At 38.4% G+C, this 17387-nt stretch overlaps 1 protein-coding gene across 5 annotated transcripts in view; it reads left to right on the plus strand.

The window, feature by feature from the left end:
* CMSS1 (cms1 ribosomal small subunit homolog) overlaps nt 1-17387 on the plus strand; it is a 403057-nt gene that overhangs the window by 372724 nt on the left and 12946 nt on the right. For all 5 annotated transcript variants that reach the window (XM_057502097.1, XM_036916528.2, XM_036916530.2 and 2 more), the window contains 3 exons: nt 329-417; nt 13160-13231; nt 15036-15165. In XM_057502097.1, the coding sequence (XP_057358080.1) occupies nt 329-417; nt 13160-13231; nt 15036-15165 (291 nt within the window). The remainder of the gene's footprint in view (nt 1-328; nt 418-13159; nt 13232-15035; nt 15166-17387) is intronic.

Raw genomic sequence — 17387 nt, forward strand, 5'->3', positions numbered from 1 at the left:
GGCTAATTGCAGCAAGTTTCTTATCTAAAAATATGGCATTTAATATCTGTAAAATCAATATGAGTATACCATAATTAAACATTCTCAAATGTTAAACAACTGGATAACCTTCAGTTTTACAGTTTTATAAATAAGACAGACATCTTAGTGCTTAAATCTCTATCTTCATTTTGAATAGTTTCCTTAAATTCAGCTTCTTAGATGTGGAAACTACTGAGTCAAGGGATAGAACCGTCTAGAAGGGTGATACCAAGATTGCCCTAGCAATGGGAGAAAGGGAGAGAGAGGGAAACATGCCTTCCTAATTTTTAAACTTTCTATTTTCTAGAAGTGTCAGATGGTGAAGGAAGAGGAGACACAGAAATGATGCCACAGGAGACAGCTCCAGTTCCTTCTCTGTTGAAGAAAACCAAACAGGTGACAATCACTGTGGGAGTCACAACTGTTGGATTCTGAAATCAGCCTTTCTGCCCCTCTCCAGCATTCCCTGTGCCTTAATATCAGTTGATGGTGGGATTTGAATGAAGCTTTTACCTTCTCTGCTTTTGAAAAAGCCATGCTTCATTAATTGTAAATGAACAGTCCTCCTAATTTTTTTTTGCAATGTATTTTTTAAATGTATTTCACAATAATGATACCTTAGAATCTTGTATCACATCTCACCAAAGATCCCAGCTTATTCTTTTGGGTATATTTCCTAGGAGAAGACAAATAAGGTAAAGATTTGGAAGGTTATGTCCCACATCAGTGCAGGAGTACAGTGCTCCCAGGGCCTCATGTCCACCCAGCATTATGGTCTGTTTTTTTTATGAATTCTTATCAGGAGATTTGCTGCCTTTGTATCACCACAGTGGCCCTTTGATAAACTTTGTTTCCTGGTCCTTTTCTTTTTTCAATGTGCCTACTGGCCAATCACATCCATTTGTAGTTTTTTCATATTATGTGCCCCTCAAACTGATTGGTAACCATGTGTGACTTTTAAAGAACTATCTCACTGTCAGTCCAAAGTTATCATCTTCTTTATAGTAACAGTTTGTGGTCCTATTCTTGCTGTAGTGGGCCTAAACTCATTCCACTGGAGGGGGGACTTCACTCAGCCTGTGTCCCAGCTCAACATAATTGTGAGAAGCAGTTTAACACAGTGTGAGACCTTAGGCAAATTAAACTCGCTGTGCCTGTCTCCTCATCAGTAAAATGGTGATAATAAGTGTATTGTCTTCACAGAGTTGCAATGGGAATTATATGATTAATATTTGTTAAGCACTTCAAACAGTTGTTGTCAAATAGTAAGCACTAAAGTGATAATTATCATAGTGAAATATACTTCAACTCTTATTTTATTCATTATTTTTCCCTTCTGGGCTGGAGAATGCAGATATATATTCATATTTAACATGTGATCATCTTGGTTTCTCTCCAGCCATTAAATATTTTGCTCCAAGGCCCTTTATCAGTTTTAGTTTTAACCATTCTTTCAAAGACCTACAGGTTACACACCCTTAGCTTTTTTATTTATTTCACCAGAATAGAGTTTAATTTTACTTTAACCTATCCTGCCAACCACCATAGTCATGCCCCTTCTGTCTTGCCTCTAATCAGTGCCTGCCTGCAGAACTTACTTCCAAATATTCTTCTTTGGACTCCGCTAGCTTTCTTTTTCCTTTCTTTCTCCCTTGATGTTCTTCTTGGACCCATTGGTAAGAGTCCAAGGACTCATTGGTAAGAGAAAAAATTTGCATTAATAAACTTGCCCAAGCCTGCATCTTTACTATGTTTTTATTGGTGGAGCCATCTGCACTGTTAAATCCACACCTGTTTTTTAGCTTCTTCCTCTTTAGCTCTTCTTTTTCCACAACCATCAATTTAAATAAATGACAGGGAACCATGTGGAAGAAGAGGGGAAAGCGGGAGAGGAGAAGGTTAAGTACATCCTTCATTTTTGTGAGCATTCATCTATCTTTCAGCAGCCCAGGCTTCAACAACAATAAATCAGGTTTACCGAGTGCTCACTCAGGCACTGTGCAAGGCCCCATGTCCTGCCCAGTCCTCACAGCCACCCTGTAAGATAAGGGGTTCCCCATTGTACTGACTAGCCGAGGTCCAGAGAGACGGGTTCAGGGAGGCGTGGCCCACCTGGCCGGCTGTGAGTCAGGCTCTGAGGATGCCGCAGCTTCCACTTCCCTCTTCCCTGTGTTTCTTGTCCAACTTGGGAAAATTGGATTCACAATGTCTTCATGTGCTTTATTGGTCACATGCTGTTACTGTTTTCTGCTAAGAAAAATAAAGAGATTAAGACTTTACTGCTCATTTGAATCATTTTCCTCTTGCTGTAATTTCTTTCATTACCAAATTGCTTCAGAGAATCCAAGTCCTACGTACACAAGATGCTCTAACCCCTTTCTCCAAGCCTGTTGTCATTTCCCCTGGGCTGAGACATCACGTGAGAATCTCTCTGTGCCCCTCTGCCTCATCTGAGTGTTTTGCGTGTAGTTCCCTGGTCTTCTCACCAGGCTGTATGCTGCCAGAACAGTCTACCTGTGCGTCTCCACAGCACCTAGCATGGAACCATGCCCCGAATCGGCACTTATTGTTTGTGAATGAAGGAATGAGGACTGGGCCAGTATCCCAGTTTTCTCTCCACTCCTCCCAGCTCAACCCTGTGTGTCCCCACTTGTGAGCATCAGCTCCTGACACAGCTGCCTGCAGAGGTGTCTTAGATGCCCGTGTCCTCCTCGAGTCCCCTCCTTGAAAGGCTCTCCCACCATGACATTCAGAATTGAGGCTTCTCCTCCTCCGTCCCTGACTCCACACAGCCTCTGTCTAGCTGCAGTTCTCCCTGTGGACCTCATCTCACCACCTCAAGGATGACCTCCTTGTCAGGCTGCCCTTCCTTGAATCCTCCTGTAGTTGTTGTGCACACAGAGCTTGAGTCTCCAACTAGTTCACAAGTGCCTTGGGGGCCAGGGTTTCTCCTGTATTCACTCCAGTCCCTAGAACAGTGTTAGGCACTTGACTCATTTGGCAGATATGACTGGACATTTGTTTTTTTATAGTAATTACATTTTTTCCTAGAAAAAAAGGAAGAAAGGAGGAAGGGAGGGGAGGGAGGGAGGAAGGAAAGAAAATTTTGAAACTATATTTAACTTACGAATTTTTCTCACATTTACTTAGTTGCTTTAAGCTCTCCTTCAAGGTTATTTAATGCTTGCATAGAAACAAGCTGGCATTAATGCTGCCAGCTGAGATATGCACTGTGTCTTTGATATTACCAGGTGAGAATATCTGCCGAGTTAGATAATGCTCCTTCCTTTGCCGTAGCTGGGCCTCACTTTTCTATTACTGAGTCCGTGCCTCCCATCTGTCCAGTATTTCAAGCAGCAGATTTATAACTTCATAAAAGTTTTTTACGCATGCAACTACATCATCTCTAGCAACCATTTCTCATCTACATAATCATCCTTGGCCTTCTTAATGATGTGAGTATAAAGATTTGCCAACAGGTCTTTTTTTTTTTCCAGATATTGCTTCCAGAATAAATGACGAGTTCCTCCACTCCTAGAGATTGCATCACCCTCTGCCCTCCTCAGCATAGTCATTTCAGAGCCAGCCCTAGTGACTTTGTAATTATGGTTCCCAGAGTATTATCCCTTATGAGGGATTTTCTGACTTTTAAAATACTGATGCCCCCATGATGTCAGTAGCCTTTCAGTGGCCCATGACCTGTCTTCTCCCTGTCACAGACCACACCAGATATCTTTTTTCTTACACTAGCCTTTTGTTTATCTCTTTGGATCATAAAGCAATCTTCAGCGAGCCTGCTTACCCTTTCCCTTCTTACTCACCTTTCTCTGCTGTTGTATTTCCATACTGTTTATTTGAGCATTGATCATTTCATATCTCTCCCACTCTTCATCTTCAAGATTATTATTAACTATTTTAAGAGAAAAGAGCACTATGTCCCATCTGCTCTCTGATTTATCTTCTTCCTTTCCATGCTGGTGTCTCTATTCTGTTCCTCTTTGTATTAATCTACTGTTGCATAACAAGTTGCCCCAAGTTAGTAGCTTGAAACAGAAGCAGTTTTTTATCTTAGAGTTTCTACTATCTCACAGGCATGGCTTAGTTTGGTCTCTCTGGCTCTACATCTCATCAGCAGCAGTCAAGTTGTGGGCTGGAGTCAGAGGGCTTGAGCTCCTTGTTGGCAAGCTTCAGTCGCTCACCATGTTAGCCCCTCCACAGTGTTGCCTCTGGCTTCGCCCAGGCCAAGAGACCCAAGAGGGAGCAAGCCGGAGCACTTAAGGCAGAAACCACAGACTTTTATTACCTAGAACTGCCATCTCATTTCTGCTGTGTTATGTTAGAAGTAAGTCAGTAAATCCAGTCCACATTCAAGAGGTGGAGATGAATACCAGAAAATAGTGATCATTAGTAGCTATCCTAGAATCTGGCTACCACAGTCTGCCCTCTGGCCCCCAGTGATTTACATCCCTCCCATATGCAGAATATATTCCCAAGGAATGCAGAAGTCTCTTCCCATTACAGCAGAAGTTCAGTGCCCAGTTTTATTGTCTACACCAGGTCCATGTGCAGTTGTGGGTGCTCAAGTTTAGTTCCTTAACTCTAGCGTTTTGGGTACATTTCTTAACCTGTGAAACCAAAGAAGCAAGTTATCTCTCCCTGCAATCCCAACACAGACAGGTGGGACAGGTATGGAATAACCTCTGTAGATGTTTCTATTCAAATAGGAGGCCATGGTTCTCAGCTCTGCCTTGGGGGTCCTTGGTTCTGCCCTTGGAATCATCCTCCCTTTTTTTTTAGTGAAAGGTAGTGCATGTTTGCAACTAAGCAGCTCATTCAGCCTGCTTCTTGACAGTAGAATTCTAAGTGTTCAAAGGCCTCTCTTCATTTTATTGCAGCTCTGACTGCAAGCCCAAACTAGAGATGTTTCTGAATATATAACTCCTTTCAGAATTTTGTTGATCTCCTGTGGTTCTTCTGGGGATTCACTCCATTAGGCAGAAGTTACACTCTCAGATCTCCAGATAAATTCTGCCTTGGGCCCCTGCTGAGATAACTGAGGGACAGAACTCCTCAACTCCTTAGAGACATGTTTGAGAGAATCTGAGACATGCCTTTAACTTAATTTAAAGAGCTCTTATCTGACTGAAAAAATAGCACTCTGAGGTTATCACCTCTGTTCTGAGGTCTTAACTAATGAATTTTCAGTCATACCCTTGACTTCTTTGATAGTCTTTCTCTCAATTTAATTCCCTCCTTTTGCATTTTACTATAAGCCACAAGAAGAAATCAGGTGACACCTTCACCACTATTTGCATCTCATTTGCTCAATTACCCATAACATTAGACACATTTTCTGCTTTCCACATAGGTGCAGACAACAGTATTGCTAAACTTTTGACCACTATATAACATAGATTCCCTTTCCTCCAGTTTCCAGTAAGATTGTCCTCACTTTCTTCAAGCCCTCATCCTCAGGGTCCTCAAAGTCCAAAGGTTTATGAACAGTGTGTTCAAACACACTGTCTATCTATCAATCACCTTATTTTTGACACATTTCAAAGTAATTTGCAAAATCAGTATACTTCCCCCAGACACTTCAGCATGTATATCATTAACAAAAGTTCAATATTTAATGCTTTTGTTTCCTTCTGAGGTATAATTAACGTAGAATAAAATGCATAAACATCAAATGTACCTTTCAATGATTTTGTCAGATTTATACAATTCTGTAACACACAAACACCTGCAAGATAAAGAATGTTACCATCACTTAAGAATCCTTTCATGCCACTTTCAAGTCAATCACTATTCCAAACTCCTTGTTCCAGAGACAACCACTGTTCTGGTGTTTTTCCAAAAACGTACTCGTTTTGCCTGTTCTAGAATTTAATACAATAATAATATAAGATATCCTTTTTTGTTCAAAGCTTCTTTCATTCAGCACAGTGGTATTCAGCTTCATCCCTGTTGATGTATAATGGTTTATTTTTTTTCATTGCTTGGTGTATTGGTCTGCTAAGCTGCCATAACAAGGCTGGGTGAGTAAAACAACAGAAATTTATTTCTCATATTCCTGGAAGCTGAAGTACAAGATCGGTTTCAGCAGGTTTGGTTTCTCCTGAGACTTCTCTCCTTGGTTTGCAGATATTCCTCTCCTATCTGCATCCTCAATGATCCTGTCCTCTGTGTGTGTCTCCCTGGTGTCTTTCTCTCTCCTCATATAAGGACACCAGTCCTGGTGCATTAGGACAGTACCCTTATGACCTCATTTGACCTTAATTACCTCTTTAAAGTCCTATTGGGGGTCAGGGCTTTTAACATAGGAATTTGGGGCAGGGGATGCACAGTACACTTCACAAGACTGAGTAATATTCAATTGTATGCATATACTACAGGTTATTTATCGATTCATCTATTGATGGATACCTGGGGCTGTTTTCTGTTTGGGGCTCTAAATGAATCTGCCATGAATATTCATATACAAGTCTTTTTGTGAACATGTAATTTTATTTCTCTTGTGTAAATACATAGGAGTAAATTGCTGAGTCATATTTACTTTTATAAAAACTGACAGACTTTTTTCCAAAACAAATGTACCATTTTTGCATCCCATCATTCATGTATGAGCTTCTTGGTTGCTTTCTTTCCCTTTTTTTTTTTTTCGGTCAAAGTTATTGGTGTTTTAGTTTCAGACCTTTTGTTTGGTGTGCGTTGAGTAACTTTTGACCAATCCCTAAAGAAACTAAAAAGCCAGTTCTAAGTTGCTTTCATTTTTTCAATGAACATGCTTGTTTTTGTTATAAAATGGCCATTTAATTTTTCTTAACAGAAATAATCAATCACTGTTACAGATTTTTAACAAAAAAGCAGAAGTCCCCTTCCCTACTTGTATCCTAGGTCTTTCTTCAGAGGCAGCCACCCTCACCTTTAGCTATTTTTCTTGTTTGTTACCTTATAGTCGATACTGCTGTTTCTTAATTTATCAGTTTCTGACTTGGTCTGTAAACTTCCTGAGATAGCATATGAGGACATAGCTCCCCCATTTACACCCTATTTCCTCTCCGACTGCTACCTCCCTGCCAACACAATATCACATTTTGGCTAAACAGTTATTACTATCTCATTATTGTGACAATGAAAATATGTTCAATGCTGAGGAAAAAAGAGCTATAATCATCCTTCCTTTCACAACTCTTTATTTTCATGGCATTAATACTTTGTTTCTTCATTTGTCTAGCTTGCTGTGTTCCTACTGTTGATTGTTTCCACATGTTCTAACATCTCTTCCACATGCCCATGAATAATATTTTTCATATGCTCAAATAGGTCAGTTATTGTTCTTTCCTGCAGATCTCCATTCTCCTATTCCACTCTGAAATGGTTTTTCTGTTGACCTGCTGAGCAACTGAGACTTCTCTTCACCACCCTTCCACACTCTTTTGGATTAGTCTCCTTATTTGCTGAACTCCATATCTTCCTCTTTTTTTGTTAAGCCTTTTATTTTGCTGGATTATAGCCTTCGGTATGTGTAGATAGGAAGTAAATCTTTTGAGACCCTAAATATCTGAAAATCTCTCTTTTTTTTTTTTTACTCATAACCTGATTGATAGTTTGGCTGGGTTTAAAAGACTAATTTGTGAATACATTTTCCTCATGATTTTGAAAGCATTGTTCCATTGAGCTCTAGCACCAATTTTTGCTGTTGTGAGGTCTGACACCATTCTGTTTCCTAACCCTTTGTATTTTGTATGTTATTGTTTTATTTTTGGAAATATTTAGAAACTTGTTTGTCCATTGTTCTGAAATTCCACAGTGATCTCAGTGTAGGTATTTTTTTTAGTCATTGAAATGTATACCTAATGGGCTTTCATTTTGGAGTTTCATGTTCTAGAAAATTTCCTTTAGTTCTGCATAGTTTTTCTTGTATTATTTCTTTGATCACTCCTTCCCCACAGTTTTGTATGACTTGTAATAGCTTTTATTGTAATGTTGAATCTCATGAGCTAATTCTCTAATTTTGTTATCTTTTTTCTTACCATTTTTTAACTTTCTGGGAAAATTCCCTTTACTTCATCTTCAAGCCTTCCTCCTACATTTTTATTACAGTTTTCTTATTTGTTTAAATATTTTCTGATTGCTCCTTTTTGTAGCATATTGTAATTGTTTTGAATCTTCTTTCTTTTTGTTGTTTTTTTGCTCTCATGATGTACACTTTCCTTAGCTGTCTATTCATATTAAGAAGAGATACACTAAAAAGTTAATATATTTTTATGTGTAAGTGAGGCTTGTTGATTAGTGGACTTTGTAGTAGGGTGATAGGATAACATCTAGATTTTTATTATGGGGCCCCCAAATGCCACTCTCTTGTGGCATTTCTCTTAGGCCATTTCATTTTTCCAGAGAAGAATTCAGTAGTCTCCTGGATGCAGTATACAAGCCTGGATCAAGACTTGCTGAAACAGGGACAAGAAAAGGAACATGAGCCTCAACCATTGACCTGTCTCCCATGTGTTGGACTTCTTAGTCCTCTTGTTCTCTCCAGAGAATAAACCTCCAGTCTGCTGCCAGGAAGAGCCAGATGAGAGGAAGCAGTAATAGGATAGTTGGCTTGGCTGCCTTCACAGAAGATACAACCTGGTGGGATGAGAGAGGGAGATTAATCATTCTAAATATAAAGTTTCAACCAATCTCCTTCTTTTAAACCCTTTACTCTCTGTAGTATGCTATGCCTCCAACTATTGAAACTTTTCAAAGTCTAAAAGATCAAACAATCACTTATTGTTAGTTTCCACCTTGCTAGAAACAAACCTAGATGCTAGCTGTCTGCTAAATCTCTTCTATCCAGTCTCAACACTTTGCATTTTCTAAAACACTGTTGAAATCACTCCACTACTATGGTCCTCTCTCCTAGTTTCTTGGTCCTTATAGATTTATATCTTTTCAGTTTCCTTTATTTTCAGTTTTGAGGCATGTTCACATTGATCTGCCACACTTAACCAGAAGAATCACTCTTAAAGGATTTAATTTTTGACTCTCTGAGATACTGAGAGCATGTCCCAGTTGCCTCACTTAAAAGCATAACTTTTTTTTTTTTTATTTTTGGGCAAGTATGATTCTCCTAAATGTTTAAGCTATAGATTTAGGCTGCATATCTAAAATCAATACATTTCATATAAAGAAATAACATTATTTGTCAATTGTTAAAAACACATATTGTGGAAACTGGTTTCTAAAAATGGTCAGTTGGCCTGCCTGAATCTTTCACATCTTCTTACCTAGTCTCTTTGAGGGTAAACATCAATATTTGCAATACAGCTGACTAAGTTAAGGAATTTTCAATACTATGGATTTATATTCTTTTTTTTTTTTTTTGAGAGGGCATCTCTCATATTTATTGATCAGACGGTTGTTAACAACAATAAAATTCTGTATAGGGGACTCAATGCTCAATGTACAATCATTAATCCACCCCAAGCCTAATTCTCATCAGTCTCCAATCTTCTGAAGCATAACGGCATAACGAACAAGTTCTTACATGGTGAACAAATTCTTACATAGTGAATAAGTTCTTACATGGTGAACAGTACAAGGGCAGTCATCACAGAAACTTTCGGTTTTGATCACGCATTATAAACTGTAAACAATCAGGTCAAATATGAATATTCGTTTGATTTTTATACTTGATTTATATGTTAATCCCACATTTCTCCCTTATTATTATTATTATTTTTTTAATAAAATGCTGAAGTGGTAGGTAGATGCAAGATAAAGGTAGAAAACATATTTTAGTGCTGTAAGAGAGCAAATGTAGATGATTAGGTGTGTGCCTATAGACTAAGTATTAATCCAAGCTAGACAAGGGCAACAAAACATCCACAGATGCAGAAGATTTCTCTCAAAACAGGGGGGGTGAGGTTCTAAGCCTCACCTCTGTTGATCCCCAATTTCTCACCTGATGGCCCCCCTGCAACTGTGCCTGTCTTAGGTTGTTCCTCCATTGAGGAATCTTACCCGTCTCTGGCTAACCAGTCATCTTCTGGGGCCATACAGGGAAATGTAAAGTTGGTAAGTGAGAGAGAAGCAATATTGTTTGAAAAGGTTAGCTTTTTACTTCTTTGCAGATTTATGCCCTGTGGCTTTTATGCCCAGTATTTGTCTTGAGGTATCTTTATCACTTGGAAGAATTATGATACTCGGTAAATTCGATTTGAGGCACGAATTCTATTTAAGGGTTGTAATTAGGAAGGAAGAAGAAAAGCTATAGGAGTAGCAGATGGAAGAAAACATGGGAAGATTGATTATTTCTTTGACATATCTTCTCGTAGTGTAACATAAGCGTGTATAGGTTTTAAATTACTAATTAAATTGCGTGTACACATTAACATAATAGGAATACAGCTACATAACCAAAGCAGACCTACAATTACCAGCCATATCCAGTGAAACCAAGAAAACCAGTTAGGTACCCTAGGCATTTGTGAAAACTTATCAATGATATGATGGATATTGTCTAACTGAATTTGAATATTTTGAGAAAAATCAGACAAATTAAAACAACACATTCCTGGGAACTGTTCACATCCCATGTGTTCTTTTAACAGTAGATAGTCTATAGTCACAAGATTTTGGAGCGCTGCAACTTGCACTTCTCCTAATTCTTGGTTGAGTTCCAACAGTATAGATCCAGTCAAATTTGTTGTTTGACTGTATGCACAGGCCAGCTTAGATATCTCCTTCTTCATTCCAATGGCAAGTCCAGGAACCGGTGGGATGAATGCAGCTACAACTGCAACAGCACCAGGATCTTTGTTGAAGTTTTTGATGATCTTCTTCTGGAATGACTCTTCCAGAGAATGTTGATGTTGGAAGTTCTTCTTCATATCGTATCTTAATTCATTTTCTGGGTAGCCAAATTAGGCTTTGATCCTCTGTATAAACACAAAGAAACTCTTTGCCCACACTTTGATATGTCCTTTATACCATTGTGAAGAACTTATTGGAGATCACCACACAGGAACTGCTTTTTTTTTTTTTTTTTAAGAGAAAGGAATATTATCAGAAAAATGTACTTCCTTAGCTGATCATCTGACACCCTTTAAATGACCAAAATTAAGGATATTTAAAGCATGCATTAATCGGTGATTTGCAGTTAGTTTTATCCTATCAGGGAGTAATCCCCCTTTTCTTTCTTTCTTTTTTTTTGTTATCATTAATCTACAATTACATGAAGAACATTATGTTTACTAGGCTCTCCCCTACACCAGGTCCCCCCCACATGGATTTATATTCTTTTATAAAGCCATCTCTCCTCCATGGACATTGACCCCATGAACTTGGCTTCTTCATTAGCACTCTCCCTCAGCCAGCTAGGGTGACTGCTCCCAGAAAATAACTCTTATACTATCTTTCCTTTAGGATGGTCCAAATAAGACTTTGAACCTAACAATTAAAACTGCTACAGTGTTTTAACTATAGTTCATCATGTTCCCTTTCTCCTATGCATAGTTTGGAATTACATTTTTATTTTTCTTCCAGAATTGGAGAGTTCATATCTTTATAACTGAGCTCATTTCCAGATTTAATGTATGTCATAAATTAATTGGCTTTGTAAACCTCACTTAAATACAACCCAGCACGTTGACCGTACTCTTAAGAGAGCACTCCCAGTTGCTAAATATGAAAATGGAACAGATTTCTACATCAGTTTCCCCAAACCCCTGGTCCTGGTGACAAGATACTGCAGTATACCTTGAGAGATCTGCCAATCATACCCAGGCCTTTGCCTTAGGAGCATGAGCTGAGTGTTGGCCTCATCTGTAATTGGACTCTTATTACTATCTGGCAGCTTCTATGACATATTAGTGTCCTTGACCCACTTTCTCATTGGCACGTACCAGCAGCAAATAGACGTGTATCTGCATCCATAAGACAGCTTAACTTTATAAATAAAAGAGGTCATAGTATCTTTCTTTTCTTTAGCTATGATGTAATTGCTCTTGGCAGGTTTTTTATTTTAACCAAAAAGAAGCTAAAATTTCAAGATTCCCTTGTTACTTTAATAATGAATTTTTTTAGTCTACTTCTGTATTAACTGAAACAGTCTAGAAACTCCTGGTCCTCGCCTCTATGTCTTGAAGAAATTGCGTGGTATTTTATCTCTCTCTCTATGGCTTCAGTCCATTGGCGTTCTTAATATGCAAGCTCTCTGCAATATTTAATAGAGAGCTTCATCTGTAATCCTTTTAAGCAGAGCCAGTGAAGACAAGATTGCTTTAGTTAGTAGTTTACCAGCTTAAACTGAGTACTCTCTAGTTAGAATGAAAATTTAATCAAGGAAAAACTTAGAATAAGTTTTCACTTACATTTTATATCTTACTTGGCAACTTGTTTGAAAATGTTGCATAAAAGATCCAGCACAGGAAACATTTTATATTCCTGCTTATGATTAATAAATATGGAATCTGAGACATTCTATTTTATAAATCAAGGTCTTAGTCCAAATTTCCTGTTTTTCTACATTAAAAAAAACCCTCAGGGTAAAAATAGCACTAAACTATATACAGGGTCAAGGCAACAAAGTCAATTACTCAGTATGCCATGGTGCTGAGACTTTTGTCAGACCATCAGCAGAAATATTAATTTTGTAGTCACTATAGATAAAGCATTTGGTGCAGCTGGTTTTGTAAAAATATAAGTAAATATATCCTACTTAAGATTTCCTATGCTTATTGAGAAGAAGAAAGGAATATAACAACATAATAAACAAAGTAATAAACCAGTGACTTGGAAATACAGGCTCACACATTTGTAGTTCATGGAAAACACTAGTCACACTAGTCAAAGACTTTCTTTCATACCATGTACCACCATCCCCAAACACACGTATACACACACTCACATTTTGACTTTTGTTCAAAAGTTTTCCAGTCTTAAGCCATCTATACTTTCTGGCTTTCTCAAATTCTTCAGCCCAGCCCCTGCATAATAGAAAACAATGGATCTTCCAGCATCTCTCTGTAGAATATTACCAAGGTACTCTGATGAATATATGCATGGCAGTAGGTACTTTGGGATCCATACCACTGTTGATACTACATCATGCTAAGGTGAAATTTTTCTCATTTGTATTTATTTATAGCCTACAGAATGTTTCTTGATACAACCAAAGGAAACAAAAGAAGATGCCACCAAGACCAGAAAGAGGAGGAAGGTAATAATTTCTTACAATGGGGTGGCCCCATGTGGTTTCTTTGCCATTTGTATATCATGTACTCTGGTAAGGCAATTATTGTAATCCTCACTTTAGAGATGACAGAGATTATAAGATTCATTGAGGTTTGGTGACTCTCCTAAGGTCACTAGTAATAAGTGTTTCTGTTGGAGCTAAAAATAAATTCTTCTGATTCCCATTTCAGTCTTGTGGTGTACCATACATCTTTGTAATCCACCCTGTATTTTCCTAGTGGTTTGAAGTCAGACATGGATTTCTAATTCTCGAAGGGACCCGGAGCTATCCTGCCCTCTGGGCCTTCTGGCTCTGTTCAAGGAAAGAAATGTACCCATTTCTTTTCTTACCCATTTCAATTTTTTAAATCTTATATCTTAAATATTTAAAATCTTATCTCTTAGGTATTAATAAAAAGAAAATAATAAGCAGATGAAGGTAGTATAAGCCATTTGACTGTAATTTAGAACATAATTTAAAGCAAAAGGCTTCCCATGTGTTTTAATACTTAGCTGTGAGCATATGAAAGATTCTTTTGCTCCTATACAAACTGTCTATGGCTCAGCTTTGGAGAAAGTGTGGTTAGCTTTGACCTTCCACCACAGTTGTGAAAACAGCAGTGTAATTCTCTGCCTGTCAAAAAGGGTCTGCGGCTGAAGGCAGCCGAGGAAATACGATTGGGATTAGAGGAAAGAAGATAGACGAACCAGTTACTTAACAGCAAGCTTTTAGAAAACTGAGAGCATGTGTGCATATGTTTTCTTTGCTCACAAATGACCAACTAGGAAGATGGCAGATGCCAAATTGGCTGAGGTTTGGCAATTCCTTAAAGCAGTGACTTTCACTTCTCTTTGATAGTTTGTACACTAATGGCCTCCAGGAGTGTTAAGTTCTTGGTGGCTCAAGGTCAGAGCTCTAGCTAGATAGTTTAGCCTTGGCTGAGGTCATGCTAAAATGTGCCCACTGGTGACATATTTTTAAAAGTTAATTCATCTGACAGAACTCTGACCATTCTTGGCAGTGGTATAAAAATGAGGATATTGTGGGAGGAGGGGAAAAGGCTGGTGTGGGTGGAGGGCATGGAATGGCTCTTTCTGGATCTTCGATAAAACATTAGAAGGAAATGAGAAGGGAAGTTTATGATGAAAATTGAATGACCGATTGTATGCTCCTAGAACATTGCAGCCATTCAGCAAATGCTATGCTGATGAGTCCCAATCAAAATAGATATTGTAAAGTATTTCCTGTTCTGCTTTCCATGAGGCCACTTGAAGACTGTTTCTCACAAGACTTAAGAATTGAGGGTCTACAGTCCTCCTTTTCAGTGGGCTTCTATGCTCAGATTACTCCTGCAGGTTTTGCTTTTATCCCAGAAATCCAAATTCGAGATTCAGTGCCTTAAAAACCAGGTTAGGCAAGAAATTCTCAAAAGTCTACTCTCCCAGAAATATAAATCATCTAAGGCTTAAGGGGATCTTTCCATAGCAACAAGATTTCTTGACTTTTAACAGAAAACAATGCCCTATTATGGAGACTCCTGCAGAAATTTCTGTTCTCCTAAACATTATAGACCAAGAGTTACAAGGAGCCTTTTAGATCATCCATTCCCTTTTTTAAAGCAGTAGTTATATCGAAGAAATATTTATTAAGTTTTCTGAAGTGCATTTTTTAGCACTCCACATTCACACTCAGCTAGTACCAAAACTTGTGTGAAGTTTAAATGCAGAGGAAACCAAATCCCAGTCTAAAATCTATCTTCCCATTTTTTTTCTTCCTTCTCATATCTTAGAAAAAAATTACTGATGTTCTTACAAAATCAGAGCCCAAACCAGGGACACCTGAAGACCTACAGAAGCTGATGAAGGACTATTACAGCCACACTCGCTCAGTGATTGAATTAGAGGAACTAAACCTGCCAGGTACAGCCGGGCTTGTTTGGGTTTTTCCTTCCTTTTTTCTCCTTCCTTACCCTCCTGTGGTTAGTCATTTCACAGGCTCCATTGTTAACTGTTTTCAGTCCTGATGATGAGGAACAACACCAGCCCATCTTGCCTCCACGATATGTCACGCTGGGGTCCCAGCCAGTGATCCCTTCCACTCGTTTCCTCCACCTAATTGTTCTGCCTGGTGGATGGTTTCTTCATTAAGATGCTAAATGGTATTTGTTCCGTCTAATAGAAAGGTTTGTAATTGTATTTCTTATTCAAAAGGCTAATTATTGGATGTGCTTTTTTTTTTTTTTGAAGATTCTTCAAGGAGTAAGATATCTCTAATGAGGGTAGAGGTTAAATAAAGATAAGACACGTGTTTAAAAATATAGGTATGAAACATTCATGTACTCATTCTTTAGAGACAAAAACTTTTACTTTAATAAGCATCTTAGTTTTCTTGTTGCCCTTCTGGCTTTCTAGTTTGTTTTTAGGGTAAGGTGTGTTTTTAGGGTAATGTTTTGGGTCCTAGCCCAGACTTTTTTCAAGCAAACTGTGTAAAGATAGGGACAAAATTCTGCTATTTTAGCAAGGCTGATACCTCACCCCAGGTCTACGCCTCAGAGTATTTAAAATTAAGTATTTATAAGTGAGATCTACTGCCTCAGAGTATTTATAATTAAGTTGAAAAGATATTGCAAAAATTCATGAAACAACTAGTTTTAATTAATTTTAAAATTATAATATAGCCTATACCTCTTTAAGGCAGATAGAAGAAAAGAGGTGTTGTCATAAAGTCAAACCACAAAAGGTTTGGATACCACTGCTTCAGATGAGCTATTTATAGACTACTAGGAATATTTACTACTGCTTTTGGAAAAAGTCAAGGGTAACTTAATTTCCTTTTTCCATTACAACTTTTTCTTTCTCGAGGCTTGAGAAGCTGAAAAACAGCCTGTTCCCTGAATTTTTATAATTCCTTTGTGATGTACTTTTAAAAAAAATGCACATTTAAGTTTGGAGAAGCGAGTGCCCCTGTTTCTTTTCCAAAAGGAATACCCTTTAGGGAGTGCATTTCCATGTGAGCGAGATCTGGAGTTTAGACTCAGCCCAGGCAGCTCCAACAGCAGTTACAACCACTCTTCTCAACACACAGTTCCTCTGAGCTCTGTCCCGACTCCTCCGTCAGGTGTTGTCAACAAAGACTCCATTCAAGGTTTAACTGAAGTTTGGATTCGCTGTGATTCAATGGTCGCTTTTCCCTTCTAGTTCCTTGTTAAGGAATAACTTCAGCTTTGGAAGTATTCGTGAGAAAATGGGAATGCTGCTACTCTGTAACCTCATAGAGCATCATAAACCTTAATTTTCTAAAATTGCAGAGTCAAACTTGAGACAAACCCTTTAAGGAGTCGTTTGAGTTTTATAGTGAGTTTACATTATGCTATTGCTATATAACTTTAGTTCAGAAATATAGTTAAGACAAGAGTGTGTGTCATGGCTTGGTTTAGGAAGGAATATGTTAAAAATATGTTTAAAATACTGTTGTAGCCAAAAAGAGATTTTTAGTCAAGAAATTAGGGTATTGTGACACTCTGTGAATGAAGGCCCCACGGGAGGGTTTAGGCAGAGAGGAAGTCCCCACCAGGTGAGAAGAGGCCCGCCGCAGGCTATCTGGGGCAGCCTCCCAGGAAGGGGCATGGATAGGAGCGCAAGTCAGTGACAACATCCTGTGCCTCCTTGGTTTACTGAGATTCTAACTTGATTTTGAGTAGAAGTTGTTTGTGTCTGCAACACAGGAGCACGTCTTTTCAGTTAATGCTGTGCATTGTACATTGTTAATGTCATACACATGGGCACCTAGAGTGTTGAGGCAGGGGTTGCTTGGAGCTAACTAAGTCCTCCTGAGAGCTGCAGTGTGGCTTAGAGCTCTGCTACATGCCTGTATGCTCCTGCAACTGAAGATCCCGGGAACGTAAAAAGCAAATTTCTAGGCCTGCTCCCAAGGAATTCTGACTCACTATGCAAAAAGTGTCCATCTGTATCTTTTTAAAGCTCTCTCCCAGAGTCTCATGATATCCAGGCTTGGGAAATTACAATTTTAAAAACCATCAAAGGCTCTATCTACAATAGTATAAGAGGCAACATCTTTGAAGTTAGTTTCTCACATAAGCTGAGTCACAATTTAAGTGTCGTTTAATTTAGTAATCGTTTAC

The sequence above is a fragment of the Manis pentadactyla genome, chromosome 1 (assembly GCF_030020395.1).
Source record: "Manis pentadactyla isolate mManPen7 chromosome 1, mManPen7.hap1, whole genome shotgun sequence".
In the NCBI taxonomy this organism is placed as follows: Eukaryota; Metazoa; Chordata; class Mammalia; order Pholidota; family Manidae; genus Manis; species Manis pentadactyla.